The 21,068-nt window shown below is 42.4% G+C and overlaps 3 protein-coding genes and 2 pseudogenes across 8 annotated transcripts; 1 reads left to right on the top strand and 4 right to left on the bottom strand.

The window, feature by feature from the left end:
• Nucleotides 1–668: 668 nt before the first annotated feature.
• Nucleotides 669–4,651, bottom strand: LOC124544570 (uncharacterized; annotated as a pseudogene). Its single transcript, NR_175262.1, has 4 exons — nucleotides 4,473–4,651; nucleotides 3,016–3,109; nucleotides 2,813–2,922; nucleotides 669–1,203 (listed from the first exon to the last, which is right to left on the bottom strand). The product of NR_175262.1 is annotated as an uncharacterized protein (transcript).
• On the bottom strand, nucleotides 674–3,505 carry LOC4337050 (signal recognition particle 14 kDa protein-like). The gene is made up of 4 exons (NM_001402431.1): nucleotides 3,399–3,505; nucleotides 3,016–3,109; nucleotides 2,813–2,922; nucleotides 674–1,203 (listed from the first exon to the last, which is right to left on the bottom strand). The coding sequence occupies exons 1-4, from the start codon at nucleotides 3,399–3,401 to the stop codon at nucleotides 1,012–1,014; spliced, it is 399 nt and encodes a 132-aa protein (NP_001389360.1). The 5' UTR covers nucleotides 3,402–3,505; the 3' UTR covers nucleotides 674–1,011.
• LOC9266366 (peroxisomal (S)-2-hydroxy-acid oxidase - glycolate oxidase pseudogene) lies at nucleotides 4,146–8,053 on the bottom strand (annotated as a pseudogene). Of its 3 annotated transcripts, NR_175261.1 has the most exons (13): nucleotides 7,489–8,053; nucleotides 7,157–7,278; nucleotides 6,643–6,786; nucleotides 6,309–6,433; nucleotides 6,175–6,221; nucleotides 6,017–6,094; nucleotides 5,807–5,931; nucleotides 5,580–5,646; nucleotides 5,430–5,492; nucleotides 5,215–5,284; nucleotides 4,943–5,127; nucleotides 4,757–4,861; nucleotides 4,146–4,667 (listed from the first exon to the last, which is right to left on the bottom strand). The product of NR_175261.1 is annotated as a peroxisomal (S)-2-hydroxy-acid oxidase - glycolate oxidase pseudogene, transcript variant 3 (transcript). The 3 variants fall into 3 exon arrangements; NR_175259.1 differs by lacking the exon at nucleotides 6,309–6,433; NR_175260.1 differs by lacking the exon at nucleotides 7,157–7,278 and having other exon boundaries at nucleotides 4,190–4,667; nucleotides 6,017–6,786; nucleotides 7,489–7,610.
• Nucleotides 8,054–8,200: 147 nt separating this feature from the next.
• On the bottom strand, nucleotides 8,201–12,076 carry LOC4337048 (peroxisomal (S)-2-hydroxy-acid oxidase GLO3-like). 2 transcript variants are annotated; one of them, NM_001419889.1, is made up of 12 exons: nucleotides 11,998–12,076; nucleotides 11,447–11,590; nucleotides 10,350–10,474; nucleotides 10,213–10,259; nucleotides 10,035–10,112; nucleotides 9,818–9,942; nucleotides 9,634–9,700; nucleotides 9,487–9,549; nucleotides 9,290–9,359; nucleotides 9,091–9,191; nucleotides 8,831–8,935; nucleotides 8,201–8,735 (listed from the first exon to the last, which is right to left on the bottom strand). In NM_001419889.1, exons 2-12 carry the CDS (start codon nucleotides 11,584–11,586, stop codon nucleotides 8,553–8,555), a joined length of 1,104 nt encoding a protein of 367 aa, NP_001406818.1. In that variant the 5' UTR covers nucleotides 11,587–11,590; nucleotides 11,998–12,076; the 3' UTR covers nucleotides 8,201–8,552. The 2 variants fall into 2 exon arrangements, with proteins under 2 accessions (NP_001406818.1, NP_001406819.1); NM_001419890.1 differs by having other exon boundaries at nucleotides 8,837–8,935.
• Nucleotides 12,077–16,897: 4,821 nt separating this feature from the next.
• LOC4337047 (exonuclease DPD1, chloroplastic/mitochondrial) lies at nucleotides 16,898–19,610 on the top strand. The gene is made up of 4 exons (XM_015778487.3): nucleotides 16,898–17,024; nucleotides 17,626–18,048; nucleotides 18,387–18,592; nucleotides 19,247–19,610. The coding sequence occupies exons 2-4, from the start codon at nucleotides 17,669–17,671 to the stop codon at nucleotides 19,441–19,443; spliced, it is 783 nt and encodes a 260-aa protein (XP_015633973.2). The 5' UTR covers nucleotides 16,898–17,024; nucleotides 17,626–17,668; the 3' UTR covers nucleotides 19,444–19,610.
• The last annotated feature ends 1,458 nt before the right edge of the window (nucleotides 19,611–21,068 follow it).

Below are 21,068 nucleotides of genomic sequence, written 5' to 3'. Positions count from 1 at the left end.
TGGGTTTATTTTTTGATGGGATTTTGTCCGGTTGGATGGTGACGGCTGCTCATAGTGGTTGCTGCCTCCTACTCAGCAAAGATTCGTCTCTGCAATTTGGTACGATAAAAAATTCGCCACTTCTGAGGTGAATCTCTGGACAAAAATACCACCACATGATATGGTTTATAAATTCTAACCGTGTTAAAGAAAAACGAAATGGTGTAAAAACTGGAGCTTGGAGCTTTTGGACTTGTCTGGACCGATACGAGAATCAGTTGGGACCGGGGGATGGCAGAACAAATAGCTAGGAACCGACAATGCTGTGCCCATACACAGGATACGGGCATACGGCCCTCCAATGCTCCATGTTGATGCAGCAATTGCTGAGAGATAGGGCCTGTTTGGCACCTCAGCTCCACTTAAAATAGAAGGGTGAAAATCTCAGAGATAGAGCTAGGTTCAGGCAGCTCTACAACTCCACTCCAGACCCAACTCCTAGAGCTAAAATCCAGAGTTGAAGCTCTACCAAATAGGCCCATAGTAGTACGCCGTTTGCTTATGCACCAACCTAAACATGGAATCTGCTTATATTCTGATCACCACTTGCATGTGGGAATCGTGACACAGACATACCTTCACACTTTTTCTCCCCAACCAGAAAAACAAAATTGAAGGAACACAGACATCCAGATAACAGTTCTGCAATTTCCTTCTGCAGTCTTAGTTGCATAACTTCATGTTCCAGACGTAATTCTGTCAATTGAAAGTTGCACTAACTTGACGATCAGATCAGGCACAGTTTAAGAGATGCCTTTCTATGATAGAAATAGAAAATTCCAGGGCGGCTTACATCTAGACAACCAAAGCTGCTTCAAAAATTGCTAATGTCGACGGCACAGCTCTATAAAGGTATTCACATGCTTCATCTCGCAGACATGAATAAGAGTAAAATGGAGGATAATGTCTTGACTACACCCATCTTACTCAGGCCTGTGGCCAAAAAAGGGCTTAGCAAATTCTTTCAGTAACTTACGACTTGGACCCTGCAGATTTCTTTGAAGACGGTGCTTTCTTCTGCTTCTTCGGTGCCTTCTCTGGTATCTTCTCAACCTCTGCAGCCTTCTTCTTGTCTTTCCTCTCCCTCTTCTTCAAAGCGTGCATATGGGCTTTAAGAACTGTGGCATATGAAGCTTGGAACTTCAGGTACTCCTTTGCAGAGAGCTGAAAGACATGGCGAGCTTTTTAAGTTAGACTTATTGGGTAGCCCAAAAAGCTAAGGAAGTGACAGGAGAATAATTTACGCATCTCAAATAAGTATGGCTAATGTTTATGGCTTCAGAAAGATGAATAAATCCATCATTAATCAGTTCAAATATCCATTATTTCATCAAAACTACGAACATGTAATTAGTCAACTCAGATATCCAGTTTTCATCAAAATTACAAAAAAAAAAGTATTGCAAATGACTGTCCTATAAATAGTATTGAAGGAAAAAAACATAGTATCACTAACATCTAAGTAAATATAGTAGTTTACCTCAGCTCGTAATTGCACTATCGACCCCTAGGAGGCATTATTGCAATAGCAGGGGCAAATAAATGCTCCATTGGGCGAGCTTTGACAAATGTAATTTAGCAGGGACAAATAGATATGGACACACATGGTTCCAAACCAGCTATTATTCTGTATCTACATGAACAGCATGGGAGATATAATCACCAACTTTTTAGCCTTCATATGGAATACCTCACATCACCATGTGAATTTTCACCACATATAGGGTAGAGGAGAAAATAAACTGTTCAGAACATAGATCTTGGGACTCTGAACTTATCATGGCGTTCTTACTCTTGTGGAAAAAGATTATCGACCCAACTGTTTGGTGGTAAAGATTAATCACATGGGAAAAAGTGGCCAGTGGATGCCCATCGATACTACAGTCTTATCATTAGAAACAATACTTTCACCATATAAATTTAAGCTCAAACAACTTGATGACGCTTTCAGAAAATGCAAGATGGTGCAATTAATGAGAAACCTCACTACTTAATGCAATCAAAACTTGGCAAGAGCACACAAATGAGTTTCATACTCAATATCTACACCAACTTGAGAGTTATCTTAGCATAGGATGAAAATGAGACTGCGGTAGTGTAGGGCAGGCAAACATGCAATATTAACACCATGAATGGCACTAAACGTTTTCTTGGCTAGTTTGTCTATTGAACAAAGTTCATTCATGTTTATTATCAATTTACCATGCTACAACTAAGCATGTGATAGTATAGTCTGTTCCAACTTATGATTATGTTACACATTCTACTTCAATAGGATGCGAGTTAAGATGTCCTATGAGTAAGCATCTGATTCTACGGTACCTCGCTGTTTATGATCATGCTTCACGAGTGCCTACACATGTTACCGCGAAAGGATGCTTGTGAGAAGCTTAAGCAAGAAACCAACGTACTGTATATCTTCTACATAGACCAATCTACAATATATGTTCACTATATATACAGTTCACAGTTTGGATCATACTTATTGCAGCACTTCTACAGTTCCATACTTTTATCTATCTCTTAAAACAATATACCTTGCTGACTTGAATACCAAATAAACTGGCTCAGTACCGAAATTTCATATCCGAGAGGTTTTAGTGCAATACCAAAAGCGCCTAATGTCATATTCACATTCCTCACTTACCGCCTGGTGGCATAATTAGCATCGAATACCAGATAATCGGTAACCATTATGCACAAAACTAACAACCATAAGCAAAATAATAATTCAAAATCAGCACAGCAAAGGACAATAGGACAGTCACTGTACCGCGGTGCAGATGTTCTTCTTGCCATCGGTGGCACGGACGAGGCACCGGTACTCCACTGCCTCTCCCTTCGCCGCCATCTTCTTCAACCTTGCCTGGCACTTCATCGATGCTGCACATATCAAACAACCCCCATCAACTCAAGCATCAGTTCTTCAGCCACCCAAATCACAAACCAGATTGCCAGATGAAAGCGCGCACTCACATCGCTTCATGGTGACCCAGACAGATCCCTTCTCCGTGCTCCGCTCGTACATGCTCGTCAACTCGCTCAGAAACGGATCTGGTTGCAGCACCACCTGACCAGACCAAACCACACAGACGCGATCAAAACAGGAGGAAATCGAGAGCATTCAGTACGACAAAGACCAGTAGATTCTTCTCAGAATCCTCGTCCCCCCGTTCTACTTCCAATCTGAAATCACCCAACGCAAAACACCACCCAAAAAAAAGCCTAATCGACTCGAAATTCTAGACCATAGGATCCGATCTCGCGCAAATCCATCGCAGTTAACCGCGTCGAAGACATCGATCGGGAGTGCGGCGCAAATCCGAGGAAAAGTAGAGAGAAATTGGATGGGGGATTACCATCTTGAGAGATCTCGAGATCGCCGGGAGAGCAAAAGTTTTCCCCTTCTGGTGTTTTTGCCCTCGTCTTCGTCGCCTTCGCCGCTGGTGTTTGGATCGTACTTCGTAGAACTGTAGAAGGGGAGGTAAGGGGGACTATAGGGGGAAACGGACGGCTGAGATTGCGGAGCACGAGGGATCCAACGGATTTCGTAGTGGATAGGGTCTCCTATTGACGGTTGCAAACTGCGGTTACCGTGTAACACGGCAGCAGATTGGTTTCCTTCCTCGTCTATAATTTCTAATTTTAATGTGAACCATGCCGAATTTGGATATTATTTATGAACTTATCATCTTCTAAAATAGATCTATTAGGATTTATCTGTATTACGGCGTAATTCAACTAGTTTGGTTTCTTATGGTCAAATTAATCCATCCGAATTAAGTTCTAGAGTCAACACATGTGTTTGCATTTACGACTAATTATTGTCTTGATGTACAGATGCTCGCCTCTACGACTAATTATTTTTTTCAGTATAATAGGGTATGTGTGTGCATACGTTATGAATGCCCACGTTTGAATTTTGTTTTTAAAAAACTTGTCATTCTCCATGTGTATGTGTTCATATAGGTGAGTATGTTATACGTACGCGGTTATGAACGCCTATGTTTGAATTGTGTTTCTAAATACTTACCATTCTCCACATGCCTGATTGTACTAAGTTTCTAAAAAAACACAACCATCTCCATCTGACAATGAACGCAAAGTTACAGAATCACATCAATTGCAATCTGCAAAGATGTCTTTTGTTAGAAATATAATGTGTTAGTTAGAGATAAGAGTCAAATACAAATATAGAGATAAGATATATCCTAGAGATTGACTCCTAGAGATAAGATAGAGTCCTAAAGATAGAATCCTAGAGATAAATCTACTCTTACTTGTATTATACTCCAAGTCTCTATCCCCTATGTACTCCTATATATACCCCATGAGAGGGTCGATATAATAGATCAGAAAACATCACAATAAAACAAATTAGAATTTTCCACAGTCAGCCAAAACACTCCCAAGAACGCAAACGCAAAGGAAACCTGGGTACACTACAGCCGAGAACAACGGCGGATCCTGTCGCTCTCGGTGACGACGTGGCCGCGCGTGATCTCCTTCACCGACGTGCAGCCGCTGAGCGCCATGGTGATCTCCAGCTCGTCTCTCAGCATCCGCAGCGCGTTCCTCACGCCGGCCTCGCCGTCGATGGCGAGGGAGAACAGCACCGGCCTACCAATCTGACAGAACAAGAAGCGTATGCAGATGCCGTGTCATGAGCAATTCAGCATCATCTTTCATTCAAGCAGTAGCTAGCTAGGGGACTTACAAATACCCCTGAAGCTCCCAATGCCAGGGCCTTGAACACGTCGGTGCCGCGGCGAAAACCGCTGTCGATGAACACCGGCACACGCCCATTTGCTTCCCTGACAACCTGAGATTCGTGCTGTTTTCAGTTAAAATGTGTTTAAAAGCACAATAAGCTGAAGTGCAGATTGGGTTATCAATGGCATACCTCTTCTACACAGCTGATTGCTGAGTCGGTGAAGGAGCCGACCAAATTTCATTAAGATTGAAAAGAGAGTTACATATGGCATAGCTCTTCTAGACAGCTGATGGTTGCAGGAAGATAGTCTAGCTGGCGGCCGCCATGGTTGGACATGATGATACCAGCTGCACCGTATTCTATAGCAATTCTAGCTGCATTTTTGTAAATGTCTTGTGAGATCTGCAGCTTGGATAATGAGGCATGTAGTTACACAAGGTAATTGAAAGCAAAGGACATACTGTCTTGTGCTGTTATAATTCCTTTCACTAAGACCGGCAATGATGTAACTGTCTGTAACCACTTGATATCCTGTATTGTAGGATGAGTCATCAACATCACACGGTTTCATTCACATTAAGAATTGTCTGAGATATGACATTGTTCTGATGGTTAAAATCTTTCATATTAACTGGTTGTTATCTGGAAATTACAAGTCATAGTGTCACTGCAATACCTTCCAAGAAAAAGAGCGGTCAATCTGGCTAGCGACATAGGCAGCAAGACCAGAACCATTCGTCTGAAACATCAGATAAATAGAATGATTCAGGGCATTGTTAAACAGAATCATGACTACTTCACACAATGGCACTAGTTTTTAGACAACCTCATCTATCTTCCCTTGATCCAGCCCCTCAAAGATCTTCAACATGACATTTTGAGGCAAGGTGAACCTAGAATGTAATGTAAAGTATAATGCAGATAATGAGTTTGCGGTGGAGTTTCTTCTTTCAATAAAGGTGCCTTTAAGAAAAGGATATTGATGCAGGGTACAGATTTTCATTAAATAATGCATAATGCACAAGTCAAACACTACGGTTGCACGATGAGGACCTGTTCTTGACATCAGCTTCCCTGCGACCAAGCCATGGAGCATCAACAGTCAGTACAATTGCCTTATAGCCAGCCTTTTCAGCCCTTTGGATAAGCTGTTGCACTAAGTTCCTGTCCTTGTATATCTGAACAAGACATTGATAAGAAGTAAGGGAGCATAAATCCTAAAGAAGAAAGGTGAAGAATCTAAGAAAGAAAATAGTGTAATACTGAAAGTTGGAAGAAACGAACTCCAGGCCCTGCCAAATTAACCTCTTCAATACTACAAGATGACCATGAAGACAATGTCTGAAAATATGACTAGTTGGTGAATCAATGTGTCAGACGTAGATATCAAAATGCATAAAATTTGTTACGATCTTTCAAACCATTATAGTTTCTGCAGCAGCTGCAGCTCTGGCAGTAGCAAGCTCTCCTGCATTCCAGATAAATATCCCTAAAGGAACTTCTCATTGAAATATGCGATTGCCAAAAGAAAGATATAAAGGTAGCAAACCAGAACCTTCAGGATGTGCCAATTTGTGCAAAGCCGTAGGAGCAATCATAATGGGCATGGAAATATTGTAGCCTAAGACACTCATAGACATGTCGATACAGGACACATCAACCAATACAACCGGCTGAAACCTAACATCATTTATCCACAAAGGACACCATAATATACTTTGAAAGACGAAGTAATGGGTAATATATTTTATTTCAAAATCAAAACACAATGTCAAATGAAAATAACTAAAAGCTACATCCTAACAATAACTTCTATGAATATAACACAAAATCAGGACCTCCCTATCTCCATTTTCAGATATTCCCTACCAATTTAGAGCACAACTTACAAAATTCTGGAGAATGCCTCACTGTTCTCCCTGAGAGTCCATTGGTCTTCTGCGTCAACAGCATAGAAATCATAAACCATCTTTGGCAGTTTGTGCTTTGCAAGTTCTTCATATTCGCACACATTTGTGACCAGAGCCATCTCCCTGCTCAAATTATTATCTTCAGCACAGCCATAAAAACTCCAAAATGCTACAGGACCAGCTTAGTATGGAAGGCAAAAGCAACATGAAAAAAAATGATGGCCCTTATGTAATATGCATCAGTACAAAGGTGCTTATACGATATAAAATGGCACAGATGTCGTGCTTACCAATTACCCATGAATCGAATTAATCTTACAGATTCACAAAATTTGATGAAATAAAACAGGAATAGAGCATGCGAGAAGCTCAAGCGAAACATTTTCCCCCACACAAATCCATCAAATTAAAAGACATGCATGAAAAAGAAGTATACTAAAACCAAAGGTGTAGTTTTGGAATTTCTGCACGATAGATCAGCAAGAGGACTCACTGTTTACTAAGCAACGGGGGGCAGGGCTCAGGAATTTTGTCTGTGCTTGTGTCTTTCTTGTACTCTTGAACTGGAAGGAGGAATTGGGGGGCTTTTTTATGCTCTTTCCTCTTTGTGTTCATCTGTGTGGATGAGGAAGAGAGTGGTGATCTACCGACAGTGACAGGGGAGAATATCTTGGAGGTAGGAAGGATCTTTACTTGTGTACTAATTTTGTATTCAAGAATCAGATTTTCCCCATCAGCAAGACACCAAAGATTGACTGATATCTGAAGTATTTTACTAGAGGAGAGTATCACGCGTGTTCTTGGAATAAAAATTGGTGCTGGTACCTGCAGTTTGGTCCTGGAAGCCGCAAGCCCACAAGTTTCATCACTTCATCAGCACAGCTCTCGCTGTCTCTCCCTGCAAGCCGCAGCGGCAGGACGACGAAGCGGCGCTAGTTCGGTAGCTTGCGACGCTGACGCGACCATCACCGCGATTTGTAGGCTGTAGCGGACGATTGGGATGATGATGGCGCCGCGCTAGGGTTGGAGCCTTGGAGGCAGTTGAAAGGCCAGCAGGCAGCAAGCGCTGGCTGCTAGGAACTGGACCTACACCGCGGGGAGGCGCGGGAACGGCATCGGTGAGGCGGCGAGCGGCCGGCGGCGAGGAGCGCCGCCGCCGCCACTGCCGCTGGCGGAATTCGTAGGTGACTGGGGAGGAGTGTATGTGAAACTGACAGTGGGCCTGGGGCCCATTTATCAGAGAGCAAACGATTTCCTGAGCTATGAACAGAGAATTTTTTTTAATCTTTTTAACCTTTAATTTTCAATTTTAAAAATAGACCCTACACAAACTTATTTTCAAAATCCGAACATTTTGACCATGCTAGCTGAACTGATGTGGCAAAACAATATTGTCACGCCAATCTCGCTGACATGGCAGCGTTATTTGGCCACGTTACTCTGGCTGATGTGATGAGAAGGTTTATATTTTGGAAATAAGTTTTGGAAGGGTTTATCTTTAAATTTTAAAATAAAAAAGGTTAAAAAAATCATGAACAGAGGCAAAAGCTTCGTTTCGTCCACGACAAATGACGATGCAAAGCATCACAGTCAGTGTCGAGACAGAATTGGACAGATTTTCCTTTTTCCAACACAAACTACTCTGAATCACCAAATTCCCTGCCAACGACAGCAACAGTGACAAATTCCCTGCTACATACTCCTCCATCACGGAGGAACACCGAACACATACACCTGGAGGCACACATCCCAGCCTCCTCCCTCTCCTTATTACCCGGCATCATCAAATGTGGGAGGGATCACAATAACTACTAGCAGTAGCATCTCAAATGGACTAGCATACCATACATGGACAATTCGATCACTGCAACCGCTGCAGAGCTTAGCCTCTACAGCCTGGAGCGGCGGATCCTGTCGCTGTCGGTGATGACGTGGTTGCGGGTGATCTCGGCCAGCGACGTGCATCCGCTGAGCGCCATGGTGAGCTCCAGCTCGTCGCGGAGCATCTGCAGCACCTTCCTCACGCCGGCCTCGCCGTCCACGGCCAGCGAGAACAGCACCGGCCTGCCAATCTGACGAACACCCAAATGCTCATGGCGTTAAGCGGGCTGTAAATTCAGATGGTACTGTACTAACTTGATTGAAAATGCAGGCTCTGGGGACAAACAAATACTCCTGAAGCTCCCAGCGCCAGGGCCTTGAACACGTCCGTGCCACGGCGGACGCCGCCGTCGAGGAACACCGGCAGCCGCCCCTTTGCCTCCCTGACGACCTGAGTTTGCTCGACACTTTCAGTATAGATCATGGAAGTTCAGGGAAGTTTCTTGCTAGAATTTCTGAATATGTCAGTTGCACTGAAGATTCCTCTGAAGATGTTTACAAGTGCATTTTATGACAGTAGCTGGGTTAGCAATTAATAGCATATACCTCTTCCAGGCAGCTGATAGTTGCAGGAACATAATCTAGCTGGCGAGCTCCATGGTTGGACACGATGATACCGGCCGCGCCACTTTCGACAGCAAGCCTAGCTGCATTTTGCACCAAATTCATGTGATCATCAGCCATCAGACCATGGCATGCCATAACAATGAACAATGAGCAACCAGAACTCTGAAACTGCACTTACTATCTTCTGCAGTCATGACTCCTTTCACTAAGATCGGCAACGAGGTGATTGTCTGTAGCCACTTCACGTCCTGCATTGTGCATCAGTAGCATCAGCATCTCATTGCCACAGAGAAGTGCCAGAAGAACCAGGACAGTATCCCAGTTTCTGATTCATTGTTTGGTGCACAAAACTAAGGATGGTATCGAAGCATATACCGTCCAAGACAGAGAGCGGTCAACTTGGCTAGCAACATAGGAAGCAAGGCCAGAATCATTTGTCTGAATAAAAACATAAAACACATTTAAGAATATAAGAAAATTTTGTTCATATATAGATGCATAAGGGTTCAGTTTTAGATAAACCTTGTCCATCTTGCCGAGATCCAGCGCTTCAAAATTCTTCAATACCAGATGTGGAGGTAAGTTGAATCTGCAAGACATCGGAAATTCAGAATACATACTTAAGACTGTAAAGCCCCTGATGAAATGACAGTATGGAACGTGGTAAAGCATACAGTAATTGTGTACAGAGTTGCTAGATTAGGACCTGTTCTTGATGTCAGCTTCCCTGCGACCAAGCCTTGGAGTGTCGACAGTGAGTGCAATCGCCTTAAAACCAGCCAATTCAGCCCTTCTGACAAGTTGCCGTACTATATTCCTATCCTTGTAAACCTAGTAAAGACAGAGGTAACTCAGCTAAGGTTTAGAAACTGAAAACACTGCTCCTCATTACATCTTAAGTATTTTTGAAGAAAAATATATACATAGAGTTGGAAGAAACGTATCCCCGGCGCTGCTGAATTAACCTCTTCAACACTAGAAGTGGACCATGAAGACAATGTCTGAAAAAAAAAACATAATGTTGAGCCATAGCATCAGAACACTGAATTAATCATTTTGAGACCAAAAAAAACATAACAAGCTTTTGGATATCTCTCAAACCATTATTGTTCCTGCAGCAGAAGCTGCTCTTGCAGTAGCAAGCTCTCCTGCATGTCAGATAAACATCTCCATGAGAAACATTGCTTTGAAAAAAAAAATAAAGAGGAAAGAATTAGGTGAATGCAACTTGGATAAACCTTCGGGGTGGGCCATTTTCTGCATGGCTGAGGGAGCAATCATTATGGGCATGGAAATGTTGAAGCCCAAGACATTTGTAGCCATGTTGATACGGGATACATCAATCAGTATTCGCGGTCGAAACCTGGAACCATTTTTCAGGGAAGGGTAAAGTAAAGTTCAAGAATCTTGTGATCAATACCTTTCATATTCAAATATATCACGTGTGCGAGACTTCCTTGTATCCGATTGAAGATAATGCAGTATGACTATTTTGTCAACAGACGTTTTCTGAGCTAGAGCCACAAGGTGGTGGACTAGCCGGCCTGGGTTCGAAACCTCACTCCTTCTATTTATTTTATATTAGATCCTTCCTTAATATTCGTGTTTTTTTTTCTGAGCTAGAGTATTTCTCATCTAGCATGAGCATCAGTATGACAGTATATATCCAGGATAGCTATAGAAACTGGGAGCAGCAAAGTTTGAAGAGAAATATTTCAAGTCTAAAAGAAACGAATGCAAGCCTAGTTTTCTACAATGAGCTGGAGCCTTGCAGATGATCTATATCTTCACATGCAGAAGTAATGTTGTTTTTTTGAAACCGAGAAGAAGTAATGTTGTCATGTAGTACTATCTTTGTATGAGAATTCTTAATGAAACTGTCATCTACTTTGACCATACAAACCACATGTCACAAGACACGTCTGATCTTTGTCCTCTACTCAATGTTGTTTGTCCACTTTGGCCGCCATGTCATTACATTAATCAAAGGCAAACTGATCCACTTACACTCAAACCTTGTCAGAAACTTGAAAAAATCCGAAAGTTAATTATAATCACGGACTTGTAAGCTTTCCACTAGGATTGGAGACGCCTCTGGCCATATCTATCATCTATCTTTTCATGAGACATCAAAAAAAATATGGAACTGGGATCCTTTTGAAAAAAATATTTCCAAGAACTTTTCAATTGCACTACTTTAAGCTCAATTATTATCTGCTGATGTAAATAAAACAAACACAGTTCATCCAGCAGTGTGCTACCAGATAGAAACAGCTAGCTAAAAGTCTAATATATTTTCTAGAGATAAAGCCTACTATTTTGGAAGGTAGCTTACAGAATTCTTGAGAAGGCCTCCCTGTTCTCCTTGAGAGTCCATTGATCTTCTGCACCAGAGGCGTAGTAGTCGTAGATCATCTTCGGCAGCTTCTGCTTTGCAAGCTGCTCATACTCGGAGACGTTTGTGATTAGCTCCATTTCTCTGCTCAAGTCATCACCATTAGAAGTTCAGCCACCAAGTTCATCCATTAACAGTTATACTCTAACTGCCTCTAGTACAGTACAGTTTAAAAAAACTGAAGAAAAAGAAGAAGCATGATTAAATGAAGCCATGCAATCAAGAAGAATGGTTTGCAGAATCTAAACTTTGATTCCAATCGAAGCTCCAACAGTATTACTGATGAACTGTACAGTGAAAAAGAACAGATCTGACTGATCCCAAAGATTCGGGAAGAAATAACAGAAAACCCTCATCCTTGTAAATTATCTCCAAGAATCACGCTACAAGAAACTGAAACAACACATGCAAGAATAAAAGAGAAACCAGGCAAACAATCACAAAGGTTAGGAGAAATTTTCACAGGAGGATCAGAGGGAGAAATGGCTTACTCGGTCTCAGGCAAAGGGATCGAAGCGATCGAGCCTGGAATGGATGTGATGTCTGCGTGCGAGTGTCTTGGAGCGGAGCAGGGGAGGTCTCGTGGTGTGGGGTATTTAAAGGCTCAGATGGTTGCTGTGCTGCTGTCCTGTGTTGTGCATCAAACGGATATTCCCTCCGTCCTAAAATGTAAGCTTTTCGTTATATTGTTATATAAATTATTAATAAAACAGTTAGAATTTTTGATGGAAGTAATTAGTTAAGAATATAAAGTAGATAGAAAAAATTAAATGAAAGATGATATGGGTGTAGGTAAAAAAAATAACTTTATTTTAGGATAAATTTGAAGCTAGTAAATTTTAAGGACCAGGAGAGTTTGTTCCTAATTTCTGACGAGGCAGGCAGGCAGCATATCTGCATGTGTGCGTGTTGTATCAAACGTCTGATATATCTAAGGACTAATAATGGAATGAAGAAAGCATTGGTGCAGTTTGTGTCAAATATGCGATGATAGCCATTCACAGCAAGGATCTTCTAGCATCTAAAAGATGAGATTAAGCCGAATTCTTCTTTGATGTGAAGTGACATCTACAAATAATGGAGGTATTTATGCTTCTCTATCTATTACTATCTCTTTTGTAACTGAGGAACAGTCCCAAAGTAGTAGGAGACTTTTGGCTTTTGGTGTGAGACTTTTGGCTTTTGGCTCTGTTTGTACATCCCTGTACAGTTTCTAAACCCTCTCCTCCTTAATACATCGGCTAGCTAGCTAGGCCGGCGAAAAAAATTGCTACCTTTCAGTACCTAGATAACAGGAGGTGTCAAATTAATTATTAGATTAGAAGTGATGGACGGGTCTCATACACTCCCAGCACACCAAAAAAAAATCTCCATACACAAAATTTTAGTACCTCTTTTAAGTCTTAATGACCCCAAATTTCTCATTCTTTTTTTTAATGAACCGACACTAAATTGTGCTAATTTTATTGAATATAACAGGAGAAAAAAAATTGTACAAGTAATGCGGAAAATATTATTTGCTCTTATACAGGGGGGTAAATTTTCTCATTCAGATTTCATGGTAAATTATGCTATACAAGTACAATAATTAAATTGCTGGTTCGTTGCATATGCCGCTAGTGGCCTCTCTGAATTGGAATTTTTGTTTGGACAGCTGCAAGAACAGCACGCTTGCACATGGATGTTCCTTGCTAAGGACAGGACATAGTAGTGACCATCTCAAGTTTTTGATTTCTGCCCTTTGTTTCTGGCACCTAAAGAACAAACAAACAGTACCAAGCTCCCGAATGCCTTATTGCATTGTCATTTCTGTGAATTGGCACGAACTAAAAATTCTTTTCTGCACCATCAATGCGCGTGCATGGAATCTTATCTACAGATCAAATTGATATAGAAAATTGTTTCCAAGCTTTTGAATACAATTTTCCATGTCACAAGAGAAAGGCTAACACACCCAGTTGGAGTACAAGAGTGAGAAACTACCGAGAAGTAATTGGTTAATCTTACCCACTACTGAGAAGTAATTGGCTGATCTTACCTTTTGTAATAACACATACATGTTGCTTCCAGATAGGCCAAGGAAAATAAAAAATCATGCGACATACTCGCGCCAGCATATGCTTCTTTTACACAAATTAATTAAACATCAATTGTAACTGGTAACAGAAATTAAAAAAATGTTCTTAGGAAGAGCCCATAGTTTTGCTCCAAAGCAGTTTTGATATAGTCTTTGTTTGCTTACCATGGTAAAAATGTTACGGATTTTCTTCGAAAACTCTCGTCATGAAGACGCAAATAGCCCGTTTCAATAATGCGATAAATAAATATGATTTAATAATTGGATGAATAAGTCAGAGAGAAAAAGGGCCAAGATTCATAAACATGTTTGTATTTCAGCCACTGTTTTGTGAAACTACTTAGGGGCTATTTGGTTCACTCCCTCACTTTGCCAAACTTTGCTACACTTTCTAGGATACTCGTTTATTTCACTTCCAAAGTTGTGGCATGCCAAAGTTTTTCAATTCAAAGGCCCACATGTCATACACCCATCTTTTAGCCAAAAGTTACCTAAGGTGTGGTCATCAATTTATAAGCCACAAATTTAGCTATGTTTGGCATGGAGGTTTGGCAATGATTGGGAGTGAACCAAACAACACCTTAAAGCTTCAGGATGACAGCAAATACCACCAACTCCTACGGACAGCACTGCACCTACAGAGATTGTACACCGAACTCTGTAAAAAAGACAACTAATCTCTACAGGATCGTGATTCCATGATGCTGCAATAGTTAACCATGGGGCAAAGATTCTATGAAGTATTCCTTTCACATCTCAATATACTATCAGATACGGGTCTACATACTAGGATATACAATCCATCCAGCTCAGCTCAGTGCAGTGCATGCGTTGTTGTTGCTGTTCGTCAGAAGACAAGGATCAGTCATCCTACGGGGGATAAGGACGGCAGCAACGACGGGGCAGTGTGATGTGGACAAGTAGAGCATTATGCAAGCACGACGAACACACGCTTGCTCGTGAAGGTTGCGTCACGTCTGACGAAATGAAAGAAAAATAGAGATTTGTGCATCTGTAGAATTGTAGAAATGGAGTGGCAATACACAGTGGTTGGAGTTGGACTGAATTACTGTACTTGATCTTGATCGATCGATCAATTTGGTTTCTTTTGGATTCACCCGAGTTCATCTGTAAGACAGAAAAAAATCCTTGCAAAAAGGAGGACGAATAATTAGAGAGAGGTTAACTCTATTCCCTGCTGCACTGCAGGATGCAGACAGTACACTTGATACTGAAAGAACCTTCAGAACCAACTGATGAAAACGCCAGCGTATAGCCCCACGCTTAGCTTCTAATCTAGCTGACGATAAGTCTCGATTTCGATTTGGATGATTAACAAAACATCACATCGGTTTGGATCTTAAATGTAAGATTGATTTTGATCGAACTTAACAGCTTATAGTTTATACTGCAACGAAAACTGAAGAAAGCAAGCTTGCTCGCTACAGTAGTAGGAACTAAATTTAATCAGGCCTTGGCCCAAAGAAGATTTAGCACATAAATGTTGGCCCAAATATCTTACTCAGGCCGTGCTTACTCAGTACACTCCGGTTGTAATGGGGTTCGGTGACTAAAACCACGGAGGAACGGGCCGTTAGATTCGGCCCATCTCTCACCAGGTCGAAAGGCCCCACCGCACAGTCACACAACGCCGTTAGGAAAAAGTCTACTCCGACTCCCTTCAGAAGGAGGCCACTCTAATTCGTACCCCTTAACTAGAAAACTGGATCAGATGACTCCTTAACTATTGAAACCAGTGCAATTTGACTCCCTCAGAGGTTTTGGAGGGCGATTTTGCTGACGTGGCGGTGTTAATCTAGTCTTCATCCCACGTGACACTTATGTGGCATTAGAATTAACAAAAATATCTGTAGGACCCATCTGTCATTCACACTCAAATATATTGTGGGACCCACAACCATCCTCTCTCTCCAACCCCTCTTCCTCCCCCCTCTCTCTCTCCCTTATCCCAACATGTGAGGGGGGACCTCACCAGGAGACTGCGCATGGGGAAGGAGCTCGCTGGCCAGTCGTGCGCTGGGGAGGATCTCGCTGGGAGGTCGTGCTCTGAGAGGAGTCGTCAGTTGGGCACGCGCAGAGGAGAATCTTCCCAACTAAGCACGCGTGTGGGAGGAGTTCACGATGTCATTGTGGGTGAGGTTCCTCACATACCAAGCAACGCAATTCGTGTCACTCTCTGTTGCCGCCTCCTCACCGACGGCTGTGGCCCTTCCACCAAAGTTTTCCTCACCTCTCTGTGCCCCTTTCGTCACCCTTCCCCACATCCGACTCCCACCACCGACTCTGTCTCTATCACCCGGTAGCGTTGTCGACGTCCCACGTCCATGTTGCTTGGGAGCTTAGTGACGCCGCTCGCGATGCTCCTGTCCATCTCCGTCGCGGGAGACCCTTGCTGCTTGGGAGCATGACCCCAAGCTCCCCTGCGCTGCTCCACTCCATCCTCGACCAGCCTCCTACTCTAGCTCCCCACCCTTTTCCTTGATCCTATCCGCTCTGTCAGGCGAGCCCAAACTTGCGCCACCGCTAACTCATCGGCCACCGCACTTACAGTGAAGAGAGGGTGGAGGGTGGATGGAGAGGAGGAGGAAGGGTCCTCGGGAGAGAGAGAGAGAGAGAGAGGTAGCGAGCCTCCTCCACCGCCACTGCCGCCTCACTCGGCCTTCTCCACCGCCGCCGCTGGGAGGGGGGAGGGGTGGTGAAGGACGGAGAGGAGGGAAGGCTCCCGATAAGAGAGATGGGGCCATCGACAAGGGAGACAGCAACGCCGCGCCGTGCTGCGCCATGCTCCTCCTCGTCGTCCATGGTTGTTGGAAGGAGGGGATCGGCGAGCCAACTCCACACCATCACCGTCGCCGCTGTTGTTGCCTCGCCTGGCCGCCGCGCGCAGCCTCTGCACCGATGCTAGATGAGGATAAGGGGAGAAGCCAAGGGAAGAAGGGTTGGAGAGAGAGGATGGGGGTCTTGCAATATGTTTTGAGAGTGATGGTAAATGGATCCCACATAATTTTTTTTAATTCTAATACCACATAAGCCCCCACATGGGACGAAAATCAGGTCAACACCACCACGTCAGTAAAAACCGTTCTCCAAAACTGCTAGAGAAGTTAAAACCATCCTCCAAAATCGCTGGGGAGTTAAATTACACTGGTTTCAATACTTCGAGAAACTATCCAGTTTACTCGCTTAGGGATAGGAATTAGTTGCGGCATATTTTAAGGTTGTCAAATGGACTTTTTTCCGCGCCGTTATCCCCCACCACCTCTGTTAACTGACCCCACCCCGTCTCGCTCGCCGCATCACGCGCCGCGCGACACAATCAGTTCACCACCGCAGCCACCCCTAGCTAAATCCCTCGGCGGCGGGGGAGGTGGCGGCGTGCGTGGGCATCTCGGCGGGGGTCGTACGCTCATGTCGGCGCTGGTAAACTCCATTCCTTCCTCTCTCTCTCTCTCTCTCTCTCTCTCTCTCTCTCTCTCTCTCTCTCGTGGTGATGTTATGCCTGGATGATCTGGGTAGGGTGCGGGGGGAGGAGATTTGGGGGGAGTTGGGACTGTTGGGAGTAGGGTTCTGGGAGGGATACTGGCTGTACTGAACCTGCAGATTTCTTATTTGTTTCTCGCTGGGGGAGGTTGCGGGAGTTCATAGCTGCGAGCCTATCTTCCTGGTTGGTCCGTGAAACTGAAAAATTAGTCCATTTTATTTTAAGAGGTGAAATGCTCAAGCCTGTCTCAACTATAGGGGGTGCTGGATTGGATGATGTGTGTCGACAGGAGTCGCACGCAGGCCTCATGCCTTCCGGAAGTTCAGCTGCGCGTGAAAACATCGTTTTTTAAATTTACCCTTTTTTTAATGCAATTTATCCTGTCTTGTGAGTTCCTTTCGTTTGCTACGTTTAGAACGTATTGACTTTGGAAGATAAGTCTTCTTTTGGGGGGGAGGTTAAATTTCATATCGAAACACTGTGAGGTTGATTACTTGCCATCTACTCTGACATGGTAGTTGTGTGGGACAATGTATACAGGTTTGGCTCTGCGTATTGGTTTTAAGTGGATTTCCTGTGCACAATGTCATCGATTCTTCGATCCATTCAGCTGAGGAACAGTATATGGAGTAGCTTCCCTGTCAGATTTCTTAAGCAACAAGCCGGATTATCAACTGTAGAATTGCTTGATCCTAGAAGCTGTGGGAAACGACATTTCACAACACAAGTACAGGAACATGGGAAGGAAGTTGCGGCGGCAGCAACTATTCTAGTTTTTGATCTTGAGACTACTGGCTATTTCCATAAGGATCATAGAATAGTTGAGTTTGCACTCTGTGATCTTTCTGGAGGAAAGAATAGCACTTTTGAAACTCTTGTTAATCCTGAAAGGACTGTTCCTGACTACGTTGAACATCTCATTAAAATTGGCACTGATCTCGTGTGCAGGCCTGGTATCCCAAGGTGTGTTTTGCATCCAACGAATCCATATTATTCCTAATCTCTTCATCACATGTCTTGATAACAGTCGTCGTCAACATGCCCTGATGTATTTGTCACTCAACATGATGCTGTGAACAGACCATAGTATTGAATTAGTTATGGAAAATGTATGCAATAGCTCTGTATTCCCTCTTTTTCACAAGCATGCATGCCATTAAGGCAGGTTTTATTGTAAATTATTTGCTTGTAGGAATAAGTTAGTTTTTGCAATGGAAAACTGGTTATGCATATCTCACTTCACCAACAGTTAATTTACTATTTCACTTATTCTGAATGTTATCTTAATATGACTACCACAGGTTTAGTGATGTAATCCCACTACTATTGGCATTCGTTCGAAGTCGCCAAGCTCCTGGCAAGCCAGTTCTGTGGGTTGCTCATAACGCAAAACAATTTGATGCTCGTTTCCTTGCTCAGGAGTTTGATCGTTGTTCAGCACCACTTCCTGCAGATTGGCTGTTTTTTGACACCCTTCTCTTGGCAAAAAAGATGGTGAAAGCAGAGGGTAAGTACTCTCACTCTAAGTCTTTTGCATGTGAAGATACTGTATATTTTGGGGTCAATTTGATTTGAGCATGCGAAAAAAAGGACACACTTCTCGCAGCATTTTGGAGTGTGTCATTCTCACTATCTTCATCCTTTTAAGCTAGATTCTTCATTTAATTACGACTCACTATCTGCTTGCCAGGAGCATATTGAGTAAGATGAAACCCACACTTCATCTTTTAACCATGCAAAAAGAGTGCTTCTGTTAGGATGTTGTGTATGGTTTAGTAGTACAACTCAGTTTCCATGTTTCTGCTATTAGCAAATCCGTAGTTCTTGGAATTTGCTGACCGTTCTTGAGGTTTTTATATGACATTGTATTGTTTGTCGAAAAGCGAACATATTATTCTTTTCTGGAAGTTCCCGTATGTACTGCTTTGAGTGTATGTCATAATGAGGATTAACAGAAAAGTGAAATGCTGATATATTGTCCTAGTTAGGAGCAGTAGCTTGGAGCTGTACATATGTTGGGGCCCAGTTAGGGACACATCTCATTTTATTTTGTTCTGCCTTACTGTTTTCATTTCTCAATTAGGTTCCCTATCTGTGCTATTTGGTCTATTCATTTAATAATAACTAGCCGAAGTTACATATTGTTACTATTCTGTTGCAGGGAAAAAACGTCGTACAAGCTTGGAGGCACTGAGAGAACACTATGGCATCGTCTCGCATGACGATGCGCATAGAGCAATGCGAGATGTTATGATATTGTCTCAGGTTTTCCAGAAAATGACTTTTGATCTAAAACTGACAAATGAAGAACTAATAAACGAGGCCATGAAGGCAAGTGAATTCAGCAAGATTTCTTAATTTTTAAAACTCCAGCTTTTTTTAGTGCTTAAACTTATTTAACCTTCTGTGCACATGCTGGATATTTTTCTAGCTGGTGTCATCTCGGCATTAAAGAACTATGCCTTTTTTACTATTGAAATAGTACCTGTATTTTTCAATAAAAACCTGCAATTTGGACCGAACAAGTTGATATCTTCATTGCTACCAGGATGATAAAACCATGGCTGAACCATTTGCATTGGATGACCATCACATCTATTTGATATGCTTCGGTGCTGGATTCAGTGTGGAATGATATTTCTTTGATTTGTCTTGCTTTATCTATGAGCTGTCAGCTATTGAAAAGTATTATTAGTGCTTTTTATTCTTGGGTAGCATATGCCATTTAAATTATTTGAACTTGTGAGATCAATACATCCTGGTGGAAGTTAGTTGGGACCTGTTATTCAATCTAACTTCAGTTCAATAGGATACAGCGGCTGCATTTCCTGCATTAGTCATTGGTTTCTCTAATTTAGTAGTATGATTGATTTGTAGTAGAATGAAGAAGCGCTTTAGTGTTTATTTTGTCACTGTCAACTCTGTTTGCTAATTTTGGTATCTTGTATGACTTTGGATGCAACCAACTTTCTCGTCTGAGCTCTTGTTTCTGGTATGGTGCTGATGCCATGTTGGAATTGCATGTTCTGAATGTTACAAGCGTCAGTGTTTTACAATCTTGTTGTAGCCCTGTGCACCATGACTTATTTTTGTTCCACTTGATTAGAGAGCGCTGCAGAAATTACTTGTTTCAATCGCATATTATTCATCCCCTTTGTGACCATATGTTTGTCATTTTTTGCTTCCCTACGATACTTGTTGAATACTGCTCAGTTGAAATATACTAGGGACTGTAATGCTTGGCCTTTTTCTTGTTGCCAGCTCCCGTTCCATGTGTTCTGTGATTCTGTCTGCTTGCTTTTTCTATGGACCAGTTTCGAACAGCAGTCTGAACCAGAGAGAGAAGAAATTTAGATGTCTCGGAGGTAATTCTTTTTTCAGATCTTAAGCTACCTATTCCCAATTACCCTGCTCTCTCCAGTTTGACTGGAGTATTAATAGTTCTTTTTGTGGATTTAATTGCTGGTAAAATATATTTGAAGATATTGTTCATTGAACTTTTCTGAGTGTGTTCCTCTGTTTCAATTTCTGTTTTCTATCATGTGCTTCTCTGCTCCAAACCCGATAAATTGCAAACATGTTAATTTCTTGATTATTTCCATGTATCTATCGACGTTTTTTTTTAAAAAAAAGAAAAACATTTACATGGCTATTTGTTTTGAACCCAATCTCGCTAATCGTCTTCATTCGTTATCTGGTGAGCAGCGACCTAGTACTCTAGTAGGTGGATATTGGTGGGTTCCATTTGCATGATCAATTAAGATTATCTGTTTGGTTTTGAGGCCATGGCCTCAGATGCCACTTCAACAGTTGAGCTATCTCACGTTTACCTAGAATTGCATGTATATTGTAGCACCTATTGCAGTTTAAATTGGTTATAGAATCGCTTGCATATTGTAGCACCTACTGCACTTTAAACTGGTTATAGAATTGCTTGCACATTGTAGCACCTACTGCACTTTAAACTGGTTTACTTTGACGAT

The sequence above is a fragment of the Oryza sativa genome, chromosome 4, assembly GCF_034140825.1.
Source record: "Oryza sativa Japonica Group chromosome 4, ASM3414082v1".
Lineage (NCBI taxonomy): Eukaryota > Viridiplantae > Streptophyta > Magnoliopsida > Poales > Poaceae > Oryza > Oryza sativa.
This window is presented reverse-complemented; position numbering and strand designations above follow the sequence as displayed.

Bases quoted from the DNA above. Each gene is read 5' to 3' on its own strand.
- LOC4337050 (NM_001402431.1), bottom strand. The intron at 2,923-3,015 runs GTGAGTGCGCGC...TGATATGTGCAG, and splicing joins CTGGGTCACCATGAAGCGAT to CATCGATGAAGTGCCAGGCA. The intron at 1,204-2,812 runs GTACAGTGACTG...CATGTCTTTCAG, and splicing joins AGAAGAACATCTGCACCGCG to CTCTCTGCAAAGGAGTACCT.
- LOC4337047 (XM_015778487.3), top strand. From the start codon at position 17,669: ATGTCATCGATTCTTCGATCCATTCAGCTGAGGAACAGTATATGGAGT. The intron at 18,049-18,386 runs GTGTGTTTTGCA...TGACTACCACAG, and splicing joins TGCAGGCCTGGTATCCCAAG to GTTTAGTGATGTAATCCCAC. The intron at 18,593-19,246 runs GTAAGTACTCTC...ATTCTGTTGCAG, and splicing joins AAAGATGGTGAAAGCAGAGG to GGAAAAAACGTCGTACAAGC.
- LOC4337048 (NM_001419889.1), bottom strand. From the start codon at position 11,586: ATGGAGCTAATCACAAACGTCTCCGAGTATGAGCAGCTTGCAAAGCAG. The intron at 10,475-11,446 runs GTAAGCTACCTT...AAATGGTTCCAG, and splicing joins GAGGCCTTCTCAAGAATTCT to GTTTCGACCGCGAATACTGA. The intron at 9,550-9,633 runs GTTTATCTAAAA...GTTTTTATTCAG, and splicing joins ATCTCGGCAAGATGGACAAG to ACAAATGATTCTGGCCTTGC.